General features: G+C 47.5%; 1 protein-coding gene across 1 annotated transcript; it reads left to right on the forward strand.

The window, feature by feature from the left end:
- Positions 1-110: 110 nt before the first annotated feature.
- LOC105472663 (carbonyl reductase 3) lies at positions 111-11,920 on the forward strand. The gene is made up of 3 exons (XM_011726126.3): positions 111-536; positions 2,894-3,001; positions 11,434-11,920. The coding sequence occupies exons 1-3, from the start codon at positions 248-250 to the stop codon at positions 11,868-11,870; spliced, it is 834 nt and encodes a 277-aa protein (XP_011724428.1). The 5' UTR covers positions 111-247; the 3' UTR covers positions 11,871-11,920.
- The last annotated feature ends 7,083 nt before the right edge of the window (positions 11,921-19,003 follow it).

Raw genomic sequence — 19,003 nt, forward strand, 5'->3', positions numbered from 1 at the left:
GCAGCGTGGGCAGGGGGCGGGCCCAGGAGTTGGAACAGAAGGCACAGACGGCCCCTCCTCGGAGGGGAGGGACCGAGGCCGGGGCCTTGTTCTTTAAGACTCGCAGCGCTGGATCTTAGTCTGCGCGGCGGCATTGACACTAGCGGCATTGACACTAGCTGGGCTCCTCGGGGCGCGCCCCAGGTGGTCCGAAGCCTGGTCCGCCCTCCAGGTGTCCACGCAGGTGTCCCGCGCGCCCGGGTCAGTCATGTCGTCCTGCAGCCGCGTGGCGCTGGTGACCGGGGCCAACAGGGGCATCGGCTTGGCCATCGCGCGCGAATTGTGCCGACAGTTCTCGGGGGATGTGGTGCTCACCGCGCGGGACGTGGCGCGGGGTCAGGCGGCCGTGCAGCAGCTGCAGGCGGAGGGACTGAGCCCGCGCTTCCACCAACTGGACATCGACGACCTGCAGAGCATCCGCGCCCTGCGCGACTTCCTGCGCAAGGAGTACGGCGGGCTCAATGTGCTGGTCAACAACGCGGCAGTCGCCTTCAAGAGTAGGTGCAGGGCTTGGGTTGGGGCCCCCTGGAGCGCTCCGAGGGTGCGGGGCGGCCAGCCGCAGGCTCCCCACCTAACCACTTGAGTGACCAAGGAGGGTGGCGCCGGCCCCTAGGGATGCGCTCAGCCCACGCCTCCCGCGAGGCGGTTTTCGCTTTCCGTGATTCGCTGAGCCCCAGGCGGGCCCGGGCGACAGACACAGGGCGCCCCGCCCGCCGGCCTGTGTGGGCCTGTGCGCGGCCCGGGGCCCTCCCCGAACTGTCAGCCGCTGCTGTGTGCAGGAAAACTGGCCTCCTGGGAGGCGGCAACGCCCTGCTGGAGTTCATCAGCTTTCCTTCCAACGCAAGAAACATTTTCTCTGCAAAGAAAGTGTCACCGCTCGCTTTGGGCTTTCGCTTTCCTTGAAAGGGCGCATTCATAGATGCCCGGAGGCATTTGCTTGGGGAAGGAAATGAATCGCTAGAACAGGATTAGCGCGCACTTGCACTTGGTGGACTTCACAATTTGTGTAATGCAGAGCTTTGATAGGCTCTGACCAAAAGGAAGCGAGCCCTCTCGTTCCCTCCCCCGGGGAGCTTATGTTTGTTATAAAACATGTGTGTGTGGTCTTAAAAGCATCTTCCTTAAGGAGAGGGGCGGGGATCAGATTACTTATTCTAACTACTACTGAAGAAGATTACAGGACGGGCGCAGTGGCTCACGCCTATAATCCCAGCACTTTGGGAGGCCGAGGCAGGAGAAACGCTTGAACCTTGGAGGCAGTGAGCCGAGATCGCGCCACTGCACTCCAGGATGGGCGACAGAGCGAGACTCCGTCTGGGGAAAAAAAAAAAAAAGTTACCACGGAGAAATAAACAGGCCGGCTTCGCCTCCAACCTAGTGGGGGGGGGGGGAGCCTAAGAGGGAGTGAAATGAAGGATGGGGGAGCAGAAGTCTCCACTCATCCCTTTGGCCCTAGGCACTCCGCATTGTTGTACACGGGGACCTGAGACTTTCTTTGACCCGCACCGGCAACTCAGCCAGCCGGCTTTCTGGGAGCTGGGGTGCAGGAGTGGGGATTAACACCCCTAAAGCAGCCCTCAGTCATGGGCTGAGAAATTGGCGGATAAATACCCGGCTTCCTGGACGACAGGCAGAGGGACTTCCCCTTGCCTTTCAAAGTGTAGGGAATGGACCAGCAGCAGCTGCAAACCCGGGCACTCATGGCAAGGCAGAATCTCCCGCCTTGCCCCACACCTGCTGAATTAAAATCTGCATTTCCGCTGGACCCAGTGGCTCACGCCTGTAATCCCAGCACTTTGGGAGGCTGAGGCAGGCAGATAACCTGAGGTCAGGAGTTCAAGACCAGCCTGGGAAACATGGTGAAACCCTGTCTCTACTAAAAATGCAAAAATTAGCTGGGCATAGTGGCTCACTCCTGTAATCCCAGCTACTCGGGAGGCTCAGGCACAAGAATCACTTGAACCCAGGAGGCAGAGGTTGCACTGAGAGGAGATCATGCCCCTACACTCCAGCCTGGGCAACAGAGCGAGACTCAGTCTCAAAAAAAAAAAAAAAAAGAAAAGAAAAGAAAAAAGAAAAGAAGAAAAAAAATCTGCATTTCAACAGAATCCCCAGCTCCCTCCTATGCACCTTTGAGAAATGGTAGTCAAAGCCAAGTGTTCTCAAGGTGTGGCTAGAGACCAATAGCTGTCACATCATCTGGGAACTTAGCAATGCAAACTCAGGCCAGGTGCGATGGCTCACGCCTGTAATCCCAGCACTTTGGAAAGCCGAGGCGGGTGGATCACTTGAGGTCAGGAGTTGGGGACCAGCCTGGCCAACATGGCGAAACCCCATCTCTGCAAAAAATAAAAAAATTAGCCAGGCGTGGTGGCACGTGCCTGTAATCCCAGCTACTCCAGAGGCTGAGGCAGGAGAATCGCTTGAACTCCAGAGGTGGAGGTTGCAGTGAGCCGAGATTGTGCCACTGCACTCCGGCCTGGGTGACAGAGTAAGACTCCATCTCGGAGAAAAAAAAAAAAAAGAAAAGAAAGAAAAAGAAAAAAGAAAGAAAAGAAATGTAAATTCTGGAGCCCTACTCCAGCCCTTTGCAATCAGAAACTCTGATGGTGAGGCCCAGAAAGCTGTGTTTTAACAGCTTACAAGTGATTCGGACGATTCACTTGTGATTCGGTGACTCTACAAGTGATTCGGATGCACACTAAAGTTTGAGAATCACTGACCTCGTTTTTAAAAATTGTTTTAAAATTAACTTTTTTTTCCCTTTAGTTGTTCGGAGTTAGGATCCACATTGTCATGTGAGTTTCAGGGGGAAAAATATGACTTTCTTTCTGTTTCTTTCTCTTTCTGAAAGGTGATGATCCAATGCCCTTTGACATTAAAGCCGAGATGACACTGAAGACAAATTTTTTTGCCACTAGAAACATGTGCAACGAGTTACTACCGATAATGAAACCTCATGGTAAGCCCAGCGTGTGGACAGTCGGGTTGCTTCCCTCAGTAAGAAGCGGGCCACAGGCTCCTCGGAGCAGGGCTGCCCTGCAGAAATCACTCAGCGGTGCTAGTTCTCTGAAGGGGGAAAAATAGAAAATGGCTTCATTTTCCCAGTGTTTAGCTTCTCACTCCAACATTTAAGGTTTTGTTTTTTTTTTGTTTTTTTGCAGGGGTGTGGGTGGTGGGAAGAAATTTTGCTCTTGTGCAGGCTGTAGTGCAATGGTATGATCTTGGCTCACTGCAACCTCCACCTCCTGGGTTCAAGCAATCCTCCTGCCTTAGCCTCCCGAGTAGCTGGGATTACAGGCACCCACAACCACCACCACCACGCCTGGCTAATTTTTTATATTTTTAGTAGAGATGCAGTTTCACCATGTTGGCCAGGCTGGTTTCAAACTCCTGACCTTCAGGTGATCCACCCACCTTGGCCTCCCAAAGTGGTGGAATTACAGGCATGAGCCACTACGTCCAGCCTTAGCTTTAAGTTTCAAAGGTAAGTATGACATATCACAATGCTTTGGGATCCATGTCATGAACTCAATCCCAGAATGATAGAATGTTGTGAGTTCCCAAAGGCCTCTTGCTTCTGGTCAATCTCATGAGTCCTCCAGCCCTCCAAGGTGATGGGCCCACATCTAGCTCATCTCTGGACCTTGGTATCTGTTCTAGCATTACGACTTTTCCTATATTCCTTTCTTCTTGTACCAAACTTTCTCAAGTTGATTCAGAAAATCCAAAAGAAGTTTTCATTCTTTTTTTTTTTTTTTTGAGACAGAGTCTCGCTCTGTCATCCAGGCTAGAGTACAGTGGCGGGATCTTGGCTCACTGCAGTCTCCACCTCCCAAGTTCAAGGGATTCTCCTGTCTCAGCCTCCCAAGTAGCTGGGATTACAGGTGTGCACCACCATGCCCAGCTCATTTTGTATTTTTAGTAGAGATGGGATTTCACCATGTTGACCAGGCTAGTCTCAAACTCCTAACCTCAAGTGATCCACCCACCTCTGCCTCCCAAAATGCTGGGATTACAGGTATGAGCCACCGTGCCTGGACTAGAAATTTTCTTTATTAGGAAATATCTTGCCTATACCTGCAGGTGTTCAATAAATGTTACTGTTATACTTTTCCTACAAATATTGGAGTGCCTGCCATATTCCAGGCATTATGCTGGGTTCTGGGTGTGCAATGGTGTGCATTATAGACAGGGACCATGTCATTTGTGGAGCTGAAAGTCTAGCAGGGGAGACAACCATTAGTAAAGAATCTGAAGTGTGAAATGACAGCTGGGCTGGGGGACAGGGAAGCTTGCTTCCTTGAGGATTTTCTTCCCCAAGAAGTTAACTGTGGATTCTTAGAACTGTGGTTCTTATTTAAATTGTTTTTTTTTTTTTTTTTGACAGAGTCTTGCTCTGTTGCCCAGGCTGGAGTGCAGTGGCAGATTTCAGTTCACTGCAACCTCCACCTTCTGGGTTCAAGGGATTCTCCTGCCTTAGCCTCTTGAGTAGCTGGGACTACAGGCATGTGCGACTACGCCCAGCTGATTTTTATATTTTTAGTAGACACAGGGTTTTGCCATGTTGGCCAGGCTGGTCTTGAACTCCTGACCTAAAGTGATCCACCTGCCTCAGCCTCCCAAAGTGCTGGGATTACACACGTGAGCTACTGCACCTGGCCAGAAGTGTGCTTTTCTTAATTTAACATTTTGAATAATGATTATTGACCAGGTGTGGTGGCTCATGCTGTAATGTCAGCACTTTGGGAGGCTGAGGCAGGAAGATCACTTGAGCCCAGGAGTTTAAGACCAGGCTGGAAAACACGGCAAGATCCTCGTCACTTTTTAAAAAAACAACCAAACAAACCAAACAAACAAAATTATCTCTGGATGCAAAAACTTGTTTTTTTTTTCTCTTGAGACAGTCTCCCTCTGTTGCCCAGGCTGGAGTGCAGTGGAACAATCTCGACTCACTTCAACCTCTGCCTCTCAGGTGCAAGCGATTCTCCTGCCCCAGCCTCCCAAGTAGCTGGGGTTATGGGTGAGCACCACCACACCCAGCTAATTTTTTTGTATTTTTAGTAGAGACGGAGTTTCACCATGTTGGCCAGGTTGATCTGGAATTCCTGACCTCAGGTTATCCACCTTCCTTGGCCTCCCAAAATGCTGGGATTACAAGCTTGAGCCACTATACCCAGCCGTAAAAACTTCTTAACCTAAGAAGGTGAATGGTGAGAGATGCATTTGTACTCTCTCAGTTTCTTAGTGGGATGAGATCATAGAAAGCCTGCAGGGAGAACTGGAGGTGCTTTGAAAGGGGATGGAGTTTCTAAATGCAAATCTAAGCCAATATAAATGCACATTTTAAAAACTCTCCTTTTTACACAAAAGGTAACATTTCATACAATGTTCGCCACTTGGCTTTCTTTACTCCCTGTGTCTGGGGCTCTCTCCAGATTTGGTCAGGAAGCTTTTCTCTTTTTTGTGGCTGCATAGGGATGCAGCCATTGTAGGGATGTCTTTTACTCAGGGTTGGGAAGTTTTCTCCTGATAAATTTTTGAATGGGAACTTGAGAGCTGCAAGCTATTAAAGACACCTTTAAAACTCCATCCCCTTTCAGAGCACCTGCAGTTCTCCCCGCAGGCTTTCTACAATACCATCTTCCTAAGAAACTGAGCAAGTACAAGAGTACAAGTACAATTCCTACCATTCACCTTTTTAGGTTAAGAAGTTTTTGCAGCCAGGTGCGGTGGCTCACACCTGTAATCCCAGCACTTTGGGAGGCCAAGGCAGGTGGATCATGAGATCAGGAGATCAAGACCATCCTGGCCAACACGGTGAAAGCCCGTCTCTAATAAAAATACAAAAAAAAATTAGCCAGGCATGGTGGTGGGCGCCTGTAGTTCTAGCTACTCAGGAGGCTGAGGCAGGAGAATGACGTGAACCTGGGAGGCAGAGCTTGCAGTGAGCCAAGATCGTGCCACTGCACTTCAGCCTGGGCGACGGCACCACACTCCATCAAAAAAAAGGAAGGAAGGAAGGAAGAAAGGAAGGAAGGAAGGAAAGGAGGGAGGGAGGGAGGGAAGGAAGGAAGGAAGGGAAAAGAAAATATCATAAGAATGCACTTAATCCTGAGTAACATAGGGAGACCCCATCTCTACACAAAAAATGAAAATTAAAAGTTAGCTGGGCATAGCGGCATGCTGCAGCTTCTCGAGAGACTGAGGTGGGAGGATCGCTTGGGCCCTGGAGGTTAAGGCTGCAGTGAGCTATGATTGCGCCACGGTACTCTAGCCTGGGTGACAGAGCAAGACTTTCTCTCAAACAAACAATCAAAAAATGCATTTAATGCATCTGACCTACCAAACACCATAGATCAGCCTCACGTAGCTTTAAAGTGCTTTGAACGCTTACGTTAGCCTACAGTCCAGCAAAGTCATCTAACACAAAGCCTATTTTATCATAAAGTGTTGAGTATCTTCTGTAATTTATTGAATCTGTACTGAAAGTGAAATGCAGAATGGTTGTATGGGGGCTCCAAATACAGATTCTGCAGAATGCATATCGCTTTCCTCACCCATCAGTGAAATCAGTAAGTCCTAAGTGGAACCATCAGAAGGGAGGGACCATCTGTATTTGACTTGCTTATTTGTTCGAGGTTCTGAGTAAATAGGCCAAGCAACTACTAAGCCACTAGAGGGAGCAACTTGCCTACTCTTTCTAGAGCAAGGCAGCAGGTGTTTCGGGACTGGTGGGGCCACCTGGACCTCAGTGGAGGGTGGTGTGGGTGCAGCCCTTCCCAGGGCGGGTGACCCACCTGGCTGACGAAGCTGACCGTCAGCCCCTGGCCTCTCTCCCAGAGGTGTGCCTTCAGATCAAAGAGGACACCTCCTCCCCTTAAGAGGATTTGTTTCCTCGAAGGCACAGCTTCTATGATCTGTGTTTTATTTCTTCCTTTCCCTTTTACATTTAATTCCTTGTAGCCACCAAGTTTTTGAGAACAAAGCTGTTTAGGAAGCAATGAAGAACACAACATCACTGATGTAGTATTCCTGGCCAAAATATTGATGTGACTCTCATCATGAGAAAATCAGACCAATTCACTTTGAGAGAAATACCACCAAATAATGGTCTACAGTCTTCAAAAAAAAAAAAAAAAAGGTCATTGCAAACTACTCTACATTAAAATATATGAAAGAGATGAGACAATTAAATGCAATCCATGGGCCAGGCGTGGTGACTCATGCCTGTAATCCCAGCACTTTGGGAGGCCAAGGTGGGCAGATCATGAGGTGAAGAGATCGAGACTATCCTCGTTAACATAGTGAAACTCCATCTCTACTAAAAATATAAAAAAATAGCCGGGCATGGTGGCGGGCACCTGTAGTCCCAGCTACTTGGGAGGCTGAGGCAGGAGAATGGCGTGAACCTGGGAGGTGGAGCTTGCAGTGAGCGGAGATCGCGCCACTGCACTCCAGCCTGGGCAACAGAGCAAGACTCCGTCTCAAAAAAAAAAAAAAATGCAATCCATGATCCTACTTTGGACCCTGGATTAAAACAAACAAAAACTATAAAAGAACATTACTGGGACAATTTGGACACATTTGAATATGGGCTATATTTTAGATAATAGTGTCATGTAACGATAAATGCCTAGCATGTGGTCATAACTGTAGTAATGTAGGGGAATGCCCTTGTTACCATATATAATACTAAAGTGTTTAAGATGAAGGTTTATGATATCAGCAACTTGGAGAGAAAAAGGAACAGAGAGGGAAAAGCAAACATAGCAAAATATTAACAATTAGTGAACTTAGGTGAAGGATATAGGGTGTTTATCGAACTATTCTTGCAAATTCTCTGTAACAGGAAAGAAATACATACATTCACTTCATCTTTGAAGGTGAGAGAGAGAAGGAAGGAAAGAAATACTGAATAGTACTAGGTATCTGGGGGGGATGAGTGAGGTGCTAGTTTCCAAGGACAGAGTGAGGGTCTCTCTTGTGGAATTGGGGTCCATAAGAATGTGCAGCTCCCCTGCAATGGGAACCTGTGGGGAATGCCAATCAGAAAATGAAATAAAATCTACAGATCTGGCCAGTATGGTGGCACACGCCTGCAACCCCAGCACTTTGGAAGGCTGAGGAAGGCAGATCACCTGAGGTCAGAAGTTTGAGACCAGCCTGGCCAACATGGTGAAACTCCATCTCTACTAAAAATACAAAAATTAGCTGGGCGTGGTGGCACACACCTGTAATCCTAGCTACTTGGGAGGCTGAGGCAGGAGAATCGCTTAAACTCGAGAGATGGAGGTTGCAGTGAGCCGAGATCGTGCCACTGCACTTCAGCCTGGATCACAGAGCAAAACTCTATCTCAAAAAACAAACAAACAAACAAAAAAACTAGAGATCCTACTGGACACAGAGAATATGCATTTGGAATAATATGTAAGAAAAGAACTCCCTAAAATTAGTGGGGTTTGATGCTGATGAAATGTGTAAATTAACACATTTACTGGTTTTTGGATTTCCACCAGTACTTCAAATTGTTGTAAAATATTTGGCCTGCATATTTGTTTCTGTGGGCACAATTGTCCCTTTAGTAGCTGTGAATTATGATCAACATGAATATTCATAATCTAATGAATATTAATATTATCAAATAGGGACTAAAAAGTAATGAAATCAGGCCCGATGCAGTGGCTCACGTCTGTAATCCTAGCACTTTGGGAGGCAGAGGCAGGCAGATCTCCTGAGCTCAGGAGTTTGAGACCAGCCCAGCCAACATGGAGAAACTCCGTTTCCACAAAAAATACAAAAATTAGTCAGGCGTGGTGGTGTGTGCCTGTGGTCCCAGCTACTTGTGGGGCTGAGGCAGGAGGATCACTTGAGCATGGGAGGTGGAGGCTACAGTGAGCTGAGATCTTGCCACTGCACTCCAGCTTGGGTGGCAGAGTGAGATTCTGTCTCAAAAAATAAAGTAATGACATAAAAACCAGGATGGAAAAACAGCCCATTCCACATGTGAAGTGTCCATAATGAAGGACAGACAGAGTCATCCCCAGGGATTCCTTACTGCTGCTGGTTGTGGCACTAAGGAATTGGGGTGGCTGCCCACGGTCCTAGGAAATTGGGTGTGCCTAGGAAATTGAGAGCATTAGTCCTTAGGGTGAGAGCACTGTCCCTCAGAAAGCAGGTTTATAAGTACTTGGAGTGTGTATGCTGGGGAGGAGTGGTTTCCTAAAACTGCCGGGGGCTGGGCACACGGTGGCTCACACCTGTAATCCCAGCACTTTGGGAGGCCAAGGCGGGCGGATCACTTGAGGTCAGGAGTTCAAGCCCATTATGGCCAACAGATGAAACCTCATCTCTACTAAAAAAATACAAAAATTAGCTGGGCGTGGTGGCGCACACCTGTCGTCCCAGCTACTTGGGAGGTTGGTGCAGGAGAATCACTTGATCCTGGGAGGCGGAGGTTGCAGTGAGCCGAGATTGTGCCACTGCACTCCAGCCTAGGTGACAGAATGAGACCCTGTCTCACAAAACAAAATTTAAAAATTTTAGGCTGGGTGCAGAGGCTCACACCTATAATCCTAGCACTTTGGGAGGTCGAGGAGAGCAGATCACTTCAGGTCAGGAGTTCAATACCAGCCTGGCCAACATGGCAAAACACCGTCTCTACTAAAATTACAAAAATTCGCTGGGCGTGGTGACGGGCACCTGTAATCCCAGCTACTTGGGAGGCTGATGCAGGAGAATTGCTTGAACCCGGGAGTCAGAGGTTGCAGTGATCTAAGATTGCACCATTGCACTCCAGCATGGGTGATAGAGCAAGACTATGTCTTAAAAATCAATCAATCAATCAATAAATTTAAAAGTAAAAATAAAACTGCTTGGGGAATCTACAAATTTACTACCGATAGAGCAAGACTATGTCTTTAAATAAATAAATAAATAAATAAATTTAAGTAAAAGTAAAAATAAAACTGCCTGGGGAATCTACAAATTTACTACCGATAGAGCAAGACTATGTCTTTAAATAAATAAATAAATAAATAAATTTAAGTAAAAGTAAAAATAAAACTGCCTGGGGAATCTACAAATTTACTACCGATAGAGCAAGACTATGTCTTTAAATAAATAAATAAATAAATAAATTTAAGTAAAAGTAAAAATAAAACTGCCTGGGGAATCTACAAATTTACTACCTCACCCATCTCTCAGAGAATCCCTGAGAAAGGGAGCCCTTCTCACTGATGGAGGTGTGTTCTTCCCCTTGGGAGCATAGGGCCAAAAAAATATCAAAACCCATAGGTGCATAGATTTTATGCCTTCTATAGTCACATTTTAAATTTTTTTAAAAATTTGATTGTTACTTTTTGAGAAAGGGTCTCATTCATGTCACCCAAGCTGGAGTGTAGTGGAGTGTAGTGGTGTGATCATGGCTCACTGCAATTTCTACTTCCTGGATTCAGGTGATCCTCTTACCTCAGCTTCCTGAGTAGCTGAGACCACAGGCACATGCTACCACAGCCAGCTAATTTTTGTATTTTTAGTAGAGATAGAGTTTTGTCACATTGCCCAGGCTGGTCTTGAGCTCCTGGGTTCAAGTGATCCACCCCTCTCGGCCTCCAAGTGCTGGGATTACAGGCATGAGCCACAGTGTCCAATCACTTTTTTGTTTTTAATCAGCAATTAAACCTGCACAATGGCCAGGCGTGGTGGCTCACGCCTATAATCTCAACACTTTGGTAGGCTGAGACAGGCAGATCACTTGAGATCAGGAGTTCAAGACCAGCCTGGCCAACATGGTGAGACCCTGTCTCTACTAAAAATACAAAAATTAGCCAGGTGTGGTGGTGGGCACCTGTAATCCCAGCTACTCAGGAGGCTGAGGCAGGAGAATTGCTTGAACCTGGGAGGCGGAGTTTCCAGTGGGTCAAGAGGGCATCACTGCACTCCAGCCTGGTCAACAGGGCGAGACTCTATCTCAAAAAAAAAAAAAAAAAGGCGAGGTGTGGTGGCTCATGCCTGTAATTCCAGCACTTTGGGAGGCCGAGGCGGGCAGATCACGAGGTCAGGAAATCAAGACCATCCTGGCTAACACAGTGAAACCCGTCTCTATTAAAAATACAAAAAAATTAGCCGGGCGTGGTGGCGGGCACCTGTAGTCCCAGCTACTCGGGAGGCTGAGGCAGGAGAATGGCATGAACCCGGGAGGCGGCGCTTGCAGTGAGCCGAGATTGCACCACTGCACTCCAGCCTGGGCGACAGAGCGAGACTCCATCTCAAAAAGAAGCAGAGAAACAAACAAAAAAACCCCTGCACAATGACTCAATTATATGTTTGGTATATTCAACCAATGGTTGTATCTCTGTGATATGCTTTCATATTTTTCTCACTCTGTTTCAGGGAGAGTGGTGAATATCAGTAGTTTACAGTGTTTAAGGGCTTTTGAAAACTGCAGTGAAGATCTGCAGGAAAAGTTCCGCAGTGACACACTCACAGAGGGAGACCTGGTGGATCTCATGAAAAAGTTCGTGGAGGACACAAAAAATGAGGTGCATGAGAGGGAAGGCTGGCCCAACTCACCTTATGGAGTGTCCAAGTTGGGGGTCACGGTCTTATCGAGGATTCTGGCCAGGCGTCTGGATGAGAAGAGGAAAGCCGACAGGATTCTGGTGAATGCGTGCTGCCCAGGACCAGTGCGGACAGACATGGATGGGAAATACAGCATCAGGACTGTGGAGGAGGGGGCTGAAACCCCTGTCTACTTGGCCCTCCTGCCTCCAGATGCCACTGAGCCACAAGGCCAGCTGGTCCATGACAAAGTTGTGCAAAACTGGTAAACATCTGCTTCGGAGCTTGATGCTTAATAAAGGTTGGTGGAATGAATGAATGATGTTGTGGTTTGATTCCCTTCCTGTTCTTTTTTTTTTTTTTTTTTTTTGAGATGGAGTCTCGCTCTTGTCGCCCAGGCTGGAGTGCAGTGGCGCGATCTCAGCTCACTGCAACCTCTGCCTCCTGGGTTCAAGCTGTTCTCCTGTCTCAGCCTCCTGAGGAGCTGGGATTACCAAGAGTCTGCCATCACGCTTGGCTAATTTTTGTAATTTTCGTAGAGACAGGATTTCACCATGTTGGCCAGGCTGGTCTCGAACTCCTGACCTTGGTTTATCTGCCTGCCTCGGCCTCCCAAAGTGCTGGGATTAAAGGCGTGAGCCACGGCACCCAGCCTTTTTTGTTTTTTCTTCTTCTTTGTTTTTGTTTTTGTTTGTTTTTGTTTTTGAGATGAAGTTTCACTCTTGTTGCCCAGGCTGGAGTGCAATGGCATGATCTCGGCTCACCGCAACGTCCACCTCCCAGGTTCAAGTGATTCTCCTGCCTCAGCCTCTTGAGCAGTTGGGATTACAGGCATGTGCCACCACACCTGGCAAATTTTGTATTTTTAGTAGAGATGGGGTTTCTCCATGTTGGTCAGGCTGGTCTCGAACTCCTGACCTCAGGTGATCTGCCTGCCTCGGCCTCTCAAAGTGCTGGGATTATAGGCGTGAGCCATCACACCCAGCCTCTTTCTGTTCTTGAAAAGGAATGTTCATAAGAATCTCTCTGGGAGAAAGGTGTCTAGTTCTGGAATCTGGAGCTGAACAACCTTGCTATGCCCAATTCTTTAGCCTGAGAGGGAGAAGAACATAGTCTCAAATTTTAGTGGGCATCAGAACCACCTGAAGGGCTGATTAAAACAGATTGCTGGTTCCCCTCACCACATCAATTCACTTCATTTCTAACAAGTTCTCAGGTGGTACTGACACTGCTGGTCCTGGGACTGCACTTAGAACCACTGGCATAGCAAGTGGTTTTAGAACTATGGAGCCATTTTCCAGCTGTTCCTTGCTGTTTCCAGTTTTTTGATTCTGTAAGGGTGATGCTTTATCCTCTATTTCCTTAGCTCTGCAAGCTTTCTTTGCATCTCATTCTGTTTTGAGTATATTTTTGTTGGTTCTTATACTTTTTTTTTTTTTTTGTCTGAGACAGCGTCTCAGTCTGTTGCCCATGCTGGAGTGCAGTGGCACAATCTCAGCTCACTGCAACCTCCACCTCCTGGGTTCAAGCAATTCTTCTACCTCAGCCTCCCAAGTAGCTGGGACTACAGGCACCCGCCACCACGCCCGGCTAATTTTTTGTATTTTTAGTAGAAATGGGGTTTCTCCATGTTGGCCAGGCTGGTCTCAAACTCCTGGCCTCAAGTGATCTGCCCACCCCAGTCTCCCAAAGTGCTGGGATTACAAGCAAGAGCCACCACACCTGGCTGGTTCTTATACTTATGAAGTAGTAGAGCTTGAGGGACTCAGAAGGAATATCTTCTTTAACTGGGACATGATTTCTTTTAGATTTTTCAGCTGGGTTTTGCATTCTGCATTCCTTCCCAGAATGTTTGCAAGGTTGCCCAGCCACCGCAACTTTATCCCTTTAGTTCTTTACCGAAACACATGCAGATGTCTTCTTCTTAACCTGTGTACACCCCCTGTGAACTACAGCCCAGAGTGATTCTTCAGTGGCTCCCTAAGCCTTTTTTTTTTTAAATTTGAGACAGGGTCTTGCTTTGTTGCCCACGCTGGAGTGCAGTGGCATGATCATGGGTTACTGCAGCCTCGACCTCCAGGGCAAGAGACTTCCAAGACTAAAACTTCAAGTGATCCCCCCACCTCAGCCTCCTAAGTAGCTGGGACTACAGGCATGTGCCATCATGCCCAAATAATTTTTTAATTTTTGGTAGAGACAGGGTCTCACTATGTTGCCCAGGCTGGTCTTGTACTCCTGGACTAAAGCAATCTTCACTCCTTTGCCTCTTGAAATGCTGGGATTCCAGACATGAGCCACCGCACCCACCCTCTTTTATAATTTTTTTTTTCAGATAGTCTCGCTCTGTCGCCTGGCTGGAGTGCAGTGGTGCCATCTTGGCTCACTGCAACCTCCACCTCCCATGTTCAAGCAATTCTCCTGCCTCAGCCTCCCGAGTAGAGTGGCTGGAATTACAGGTGTGCACCATCATGCATTGTATTTTTAGTAGAGATGGGGTTTTGCCATGTTGTCCAGGCTGGTCTTGAACTCCTGACCTCAGGTGATCCGCCTGCCTCAGCCTTCCAAAATGCTGTGATTACAGGAGTGAGCCAGCACCTCTTTTATAATCTTTATGACAATAGGTGAGTTCACATTCCCTGCTTTCAAATGGGATTGGTTTTGCAACAGGCCTCCTGGCTTCAGGTTACACTCTGTGGAAAAAAGACTTGGAGACCAAGGAGCCTTCTGAAAAAGAAATGCACTTGCAAAGGTTTGCAAGAGTGTCAAGGCTTCGGCAAGAATGGCTGGTCAAACAACAGAAATTCAGTGGAATTTAAATTCTGGCTGGCCACAGTGACTCAATTCTGTGATCCCAGAACTTTGGGAGGCTGAGGCAGGAGGATCACCTGAGGTCAGGCGTTTGAAACCAGCCTGGGCAACACAGCAGGCCTCCATGTCTGCAAGAAAACACAAAAATTAGCCAGCATGTTGGCACACACCTGTAGTCCTAGCTACTTGGTAGGGTAAGGTGGGAGGGTCACTTGAACCCAGGAGTTCAAGGCTGCAGTGAGCTATGGTCATACTGTTATCAGGGGGTCCTTGCTCCCAGAGCTCCCAAGGTGATGGCCTCGTGCTCTCTGACCTGGGGTTCTTGGCCTCACGGATTCCAAGGAAGGGAATATTGGGCCATGCGGTCAGTGTTATAGCTCTACTAGAAGCCGTGGGTCATGGAAGAGAACTGTGGAACCCAGTGACTAGTGTTCAGCTCGATTAGGACGAACCCGGGAACTTAGCCGTGCAGGAACAACGGCAAGCCTTTATCCTGATCGGGAGTGGCAATGGGCGCCTCGCTGGATCAGGAGCACAGTGGACACTCTGCCGGATCCAGAGGGATGGAAGTTAGCGGCAGGTCTGCAATGGTGGCAAACAGCGGTGGTGGATGGCAAACAGCAGTGGTGGATGGCAAACAGCAGTGGTGGACGGCAAACAGCAATGGTAGACGGCAAGCGAAAGCTCAGCTCTAGCTGTAACAAACATGGACCAGAAGAGAGTGCAGGCCAGATGGAGTGGCTCATGCCTGTAATCCCAGCATTTTGGAAGGCCAAGGCAGACAGGTTGCTTGAGCCCAGAAGTTTGAGACCAGCCTGGACAACATAGCAAGACCCCTCTCTACAAAAATTCAAAAAAGATTAGGCGGGCGTGGTGGTGCACACCTGTAGTTCCAGCTACTTAGAGGCTGAGGTTGGGAGGATCACTTGAACCCGGGAGGTCAAGGCTGCAGTGAGCCATGATTGTGCCAGTGCACTTCAGCCTGAGTGACAGGACAAGACCTTGTCTCAAAAAAAAAACCAAAACAACAACAAAAACATCCTTCAGCCTATTTGTATGTCACTGATTAAATCCAACATGCTCTTATAGTATTCATCTCAGGTCACAGCTCCTAAGACATTTTAATGGCTCCCTTCCTGGCTCTAAAAACATTTTAATGGCTTTCAACCAGCTTCCTGAGTATCTTTTATACTGTCATCTCCCTCTGCAGCCAAACTCCAGTCCTGCTAATGACGGGCAATAGCCCAGGAACCACAGAGCACTTCAGGCTCTGCCTGACAAACTCACAGACAGGAAGTGCATGAGAAAATGAATCCGTCCCTTTTATTTCTTCTTCCTCTTTTGTCTCTAACTAATCCTTTTTGGATAAGTGTGTAACCCACTTCCTCTTTTGTCTCTAGCCAGTCCTTTTTGCATAAGCATGTAGCTCACTTGGATGACCCTTAATTGTCAACTGCTGGTCAGAATGACATTTCTCATTCTTTTTTTTTTTTTTTTTTTTTTTTGAGACGGAGTCTCGCGCTGTCACCCAGGCTGGAGTGCAGTGGCCGGATCTCAGCTCACTGCAAGCTCCGCCTCCCGGGTTCACGCCATTCTCCTGCCTCCGGCGTCCGCCACCTCGGCCGGCTAGTTTTTTGTATTTTTTAGTAGAGACGGGGTTTCACCGTGTTAACCAGGATGGTCTCGATCTCCTGACCTCGTGATCCGCCCGTCTCGGCCTCCCAAAGTGCTGGGATTACAGGCTTGAGCCACCGCGCCCGGCCGACATTTCTCATTCTTATGAGAAGGGCTGCCGTTGGCCCTTATTGGATGGTCTCCCCAGCACCCTCTTCCAATATATGATCTTCTGCCCTCCCCCGCCCCCCGCTTCCTTCCCATGTTTGCAGCGGCAGCAGCCACAAGGTGACCTTGCCTCTGTTGACTGCTCCAGCTGTAGATCTTTCCTCTAAAAAGAACCAGTTGGATTGGATCAGAGCTGTTACTGTGCATCCCACCTCATGTGCCTAAGGAGCAGAGGGAGCCAGCCATCACCAGAGAAGGAGGCCAACCATCAGGAGGAGCTTTTAAGCCAGGTGTGGTGGCTCCTGCCTCCAATCGCAGCACTTTGGGAGGTCAAGGCAGGTGGATGGCTTGCGCTCGTGAGTTTGAGACCAGCCTGGGTAACATGGTGATACCCTGTCTCTACAACATACATAAAAAACTTAGCCAGGCTTGGTGGTACATGCCTGTAGTCCCAGCTACTTGGGGAGCTGGGGCAGGAGGATTGCTTGAGCCTGGGAGGTGGAGGCTACCGCGAGCCCTGTTTGTATCAGTTCACTCCAGCCTGGATGACAAAGCGAGACCCTGTCTTGGGGGGGGAAAAAAAAAAGAATTGGCCCAAAGAGAAACTCCCTTCCCTGTCCTTAGATCATTCCTGAAATCTTGAGTTCTCAGAGATGCTCCAAGATACCCTTGTATCCTTAAAATATATTTTCCTTTTTCATAAGCTACATTGAATTGGGTAGTTGTTGCTTGCAATCAAAAGGAGCCTAACCAATAGAAGTACATTAACATGTTTTATAGTATTGTGAGAGGAAAATAAATCTTGGGGCCCCAAAATCACTAAGCTAAAGGGAAAAGTTAAGCTGGGAACTGCTTAGGGCAAACCTGCCTTCCATTCTATTCAAAGTCACCTCTCTGTTCACTGAGACAAATGCATATCTGATTGCTTCATTTCGAGAGGCTCATCAGAAACTCAAAAGAATGCAACCATTTATCTCTTACCTACCTATGACCTGGAAGCCCCCCCATGCTTCCGGCTGTCCCGCCTTCGCCTGGAGTTGTCCCACCTTTCCGGACTGAACCAATGTACATCTTATACATATTGATTGATGTCTCACGTCTCCCTAAAATGTATAAAACCAAGCTGTGCCCCAACCACCTTGGGCACATGTTGTCAGAACCTCCTGAGGCCGTGTCATGGTTGCCCATCCTCAACCTTGGCAAAATAAACTTTCTAAATTAACCGAGACCTGTCTCAGATGTTGGGGGTTCACTGTATGCTGTAGGAAACAAACAACTGGGCTTGGAACCAAAAGGAGAAAAAAATCATGAATTGAGAACCTATGGCAAATTAGACCATATGTCCTGCTTAATGCTTTCCCAACATGGTTTTAGGTAATTCTGACTATAGTCCTTTGCCTTAGTTCATTTTGTGTTACTATAATGGAATATCACAAACTAGGTAATTTATAAAGAAAATAAATTTGCCTGGGCACAGTAGCTCATGCCAATAATCCCATAACTTTTGGAAGCCAAAGTGGGAGGATCACTTAAGGCCAGGAGTTCAAGGCCAGCCTGGGCAACATAGAGAGACCCCCGTCTCTACAAAAACTAAAAATTAACCAGGTGTGATCATGCTCACCTTTAGTACTACCTACTTGGGAAGTTGAGGTAGGAGTATCACTTGTGCCCAGGAGTTTATGGCTGCAGTGAGCTATGATCATGCCACTTCACTCTAGCCTAAGCAACAGAGTGAGACTCTGTCACTTGTCTCAAAAAAACAAAAAAAAAAAAGTGAGTTTATTTCTCACAATTCTGGAGGCTGGGAAGTGCAAAAGCACGGCACTAGCATCTGGCAAGGGCCTGTTGGTGTGTCCCTACCATGGCAGAAGGCAGAAAACGGCGAGAGAATGCTCACAAGGTACAAGCTAAACTCATCCTTCTATCAGGAATCCACTCCACTGATAAAGGTATTAATCCATTTATGAGGGCCGAGTCTTCACTCATGATCTTGAAGGTTTCACTTTGCAACATTGTTGGCTTGGGGATTATGTTTCTAATACATGACTTTAGGGGACACATTGAAACCACTGCATCCTTTAAGGTAGGAATCAATGTCATTTTTCAAATGAAGAAATAAGGGCTTGGAGAGGTTAATTAACTTGCCCAAGATCTCAGAGCTAAAGCCAAGATCATATCCAGGACTGACTACAAAGTCCTGTGGTCTCTAGTGCTTGGCAGATCCAGCTTCACTTTTGAGTCTAGAGAGTAGTAACTCTTTTGGTGTAAAAACTAAGGGAGATGATACATTAAATCTAAGTGTAAATTAGATTATGGTTAAAGTGTAAGTCATATGGTTATTATTAATAGATCCCCAAGTTAGCCTATATGTGAACTTTTCCATAGAGAAATGAAATATGGTTTAAATGCAGCATATTTTAAATGGATTATCTCATACAATGTGTTTTTTGTTTGTTTTATACTGTTTTTGTTGTTTTCTGAGACAGAGTCTTACTCTGTTGCGCAGGATGGAGTGCAGTGACGCAATCTCGGCTCACTGCAACCTCCAACTCCCGGTTTCAAGTGATCCTCCTGCCTCAGCCTCCCAAGTAGCTGGGAGTACAGGCACGTGCCACCACGCCTGGCTAATACAATGTGTTTTTTAGACAACAGAGGAAGCCAGTGGTTCTTTCCATATCAGCTTTTCTGTGATACATTTTTCTTTTTTTTGAAACAGAGTTTCTGCTCTTGTTGCCCAGGCTGGAGTGCAGTGGCACCTTTTTGCCATCTCGGCTCATCACCACAACCTCCCCCTCCTGGGTTCAAATTATTC

The sequence above is a fragment of the Macaca nemestrina genome, chromosome 4, assembly GCF_043159975.1.
Source record: "Macaca nemestrina isolate mMacNem1 chromosome 4, mMacNem.hap1, whole genome shotgun sequence".
Classification (NCBI taxonomy): domain Eukaryota; kingdom Metazoa; phylum Chordata; class Mammalia; order Primates; family Cercopithecidae; genus Macaca; species Macaca nemestrina.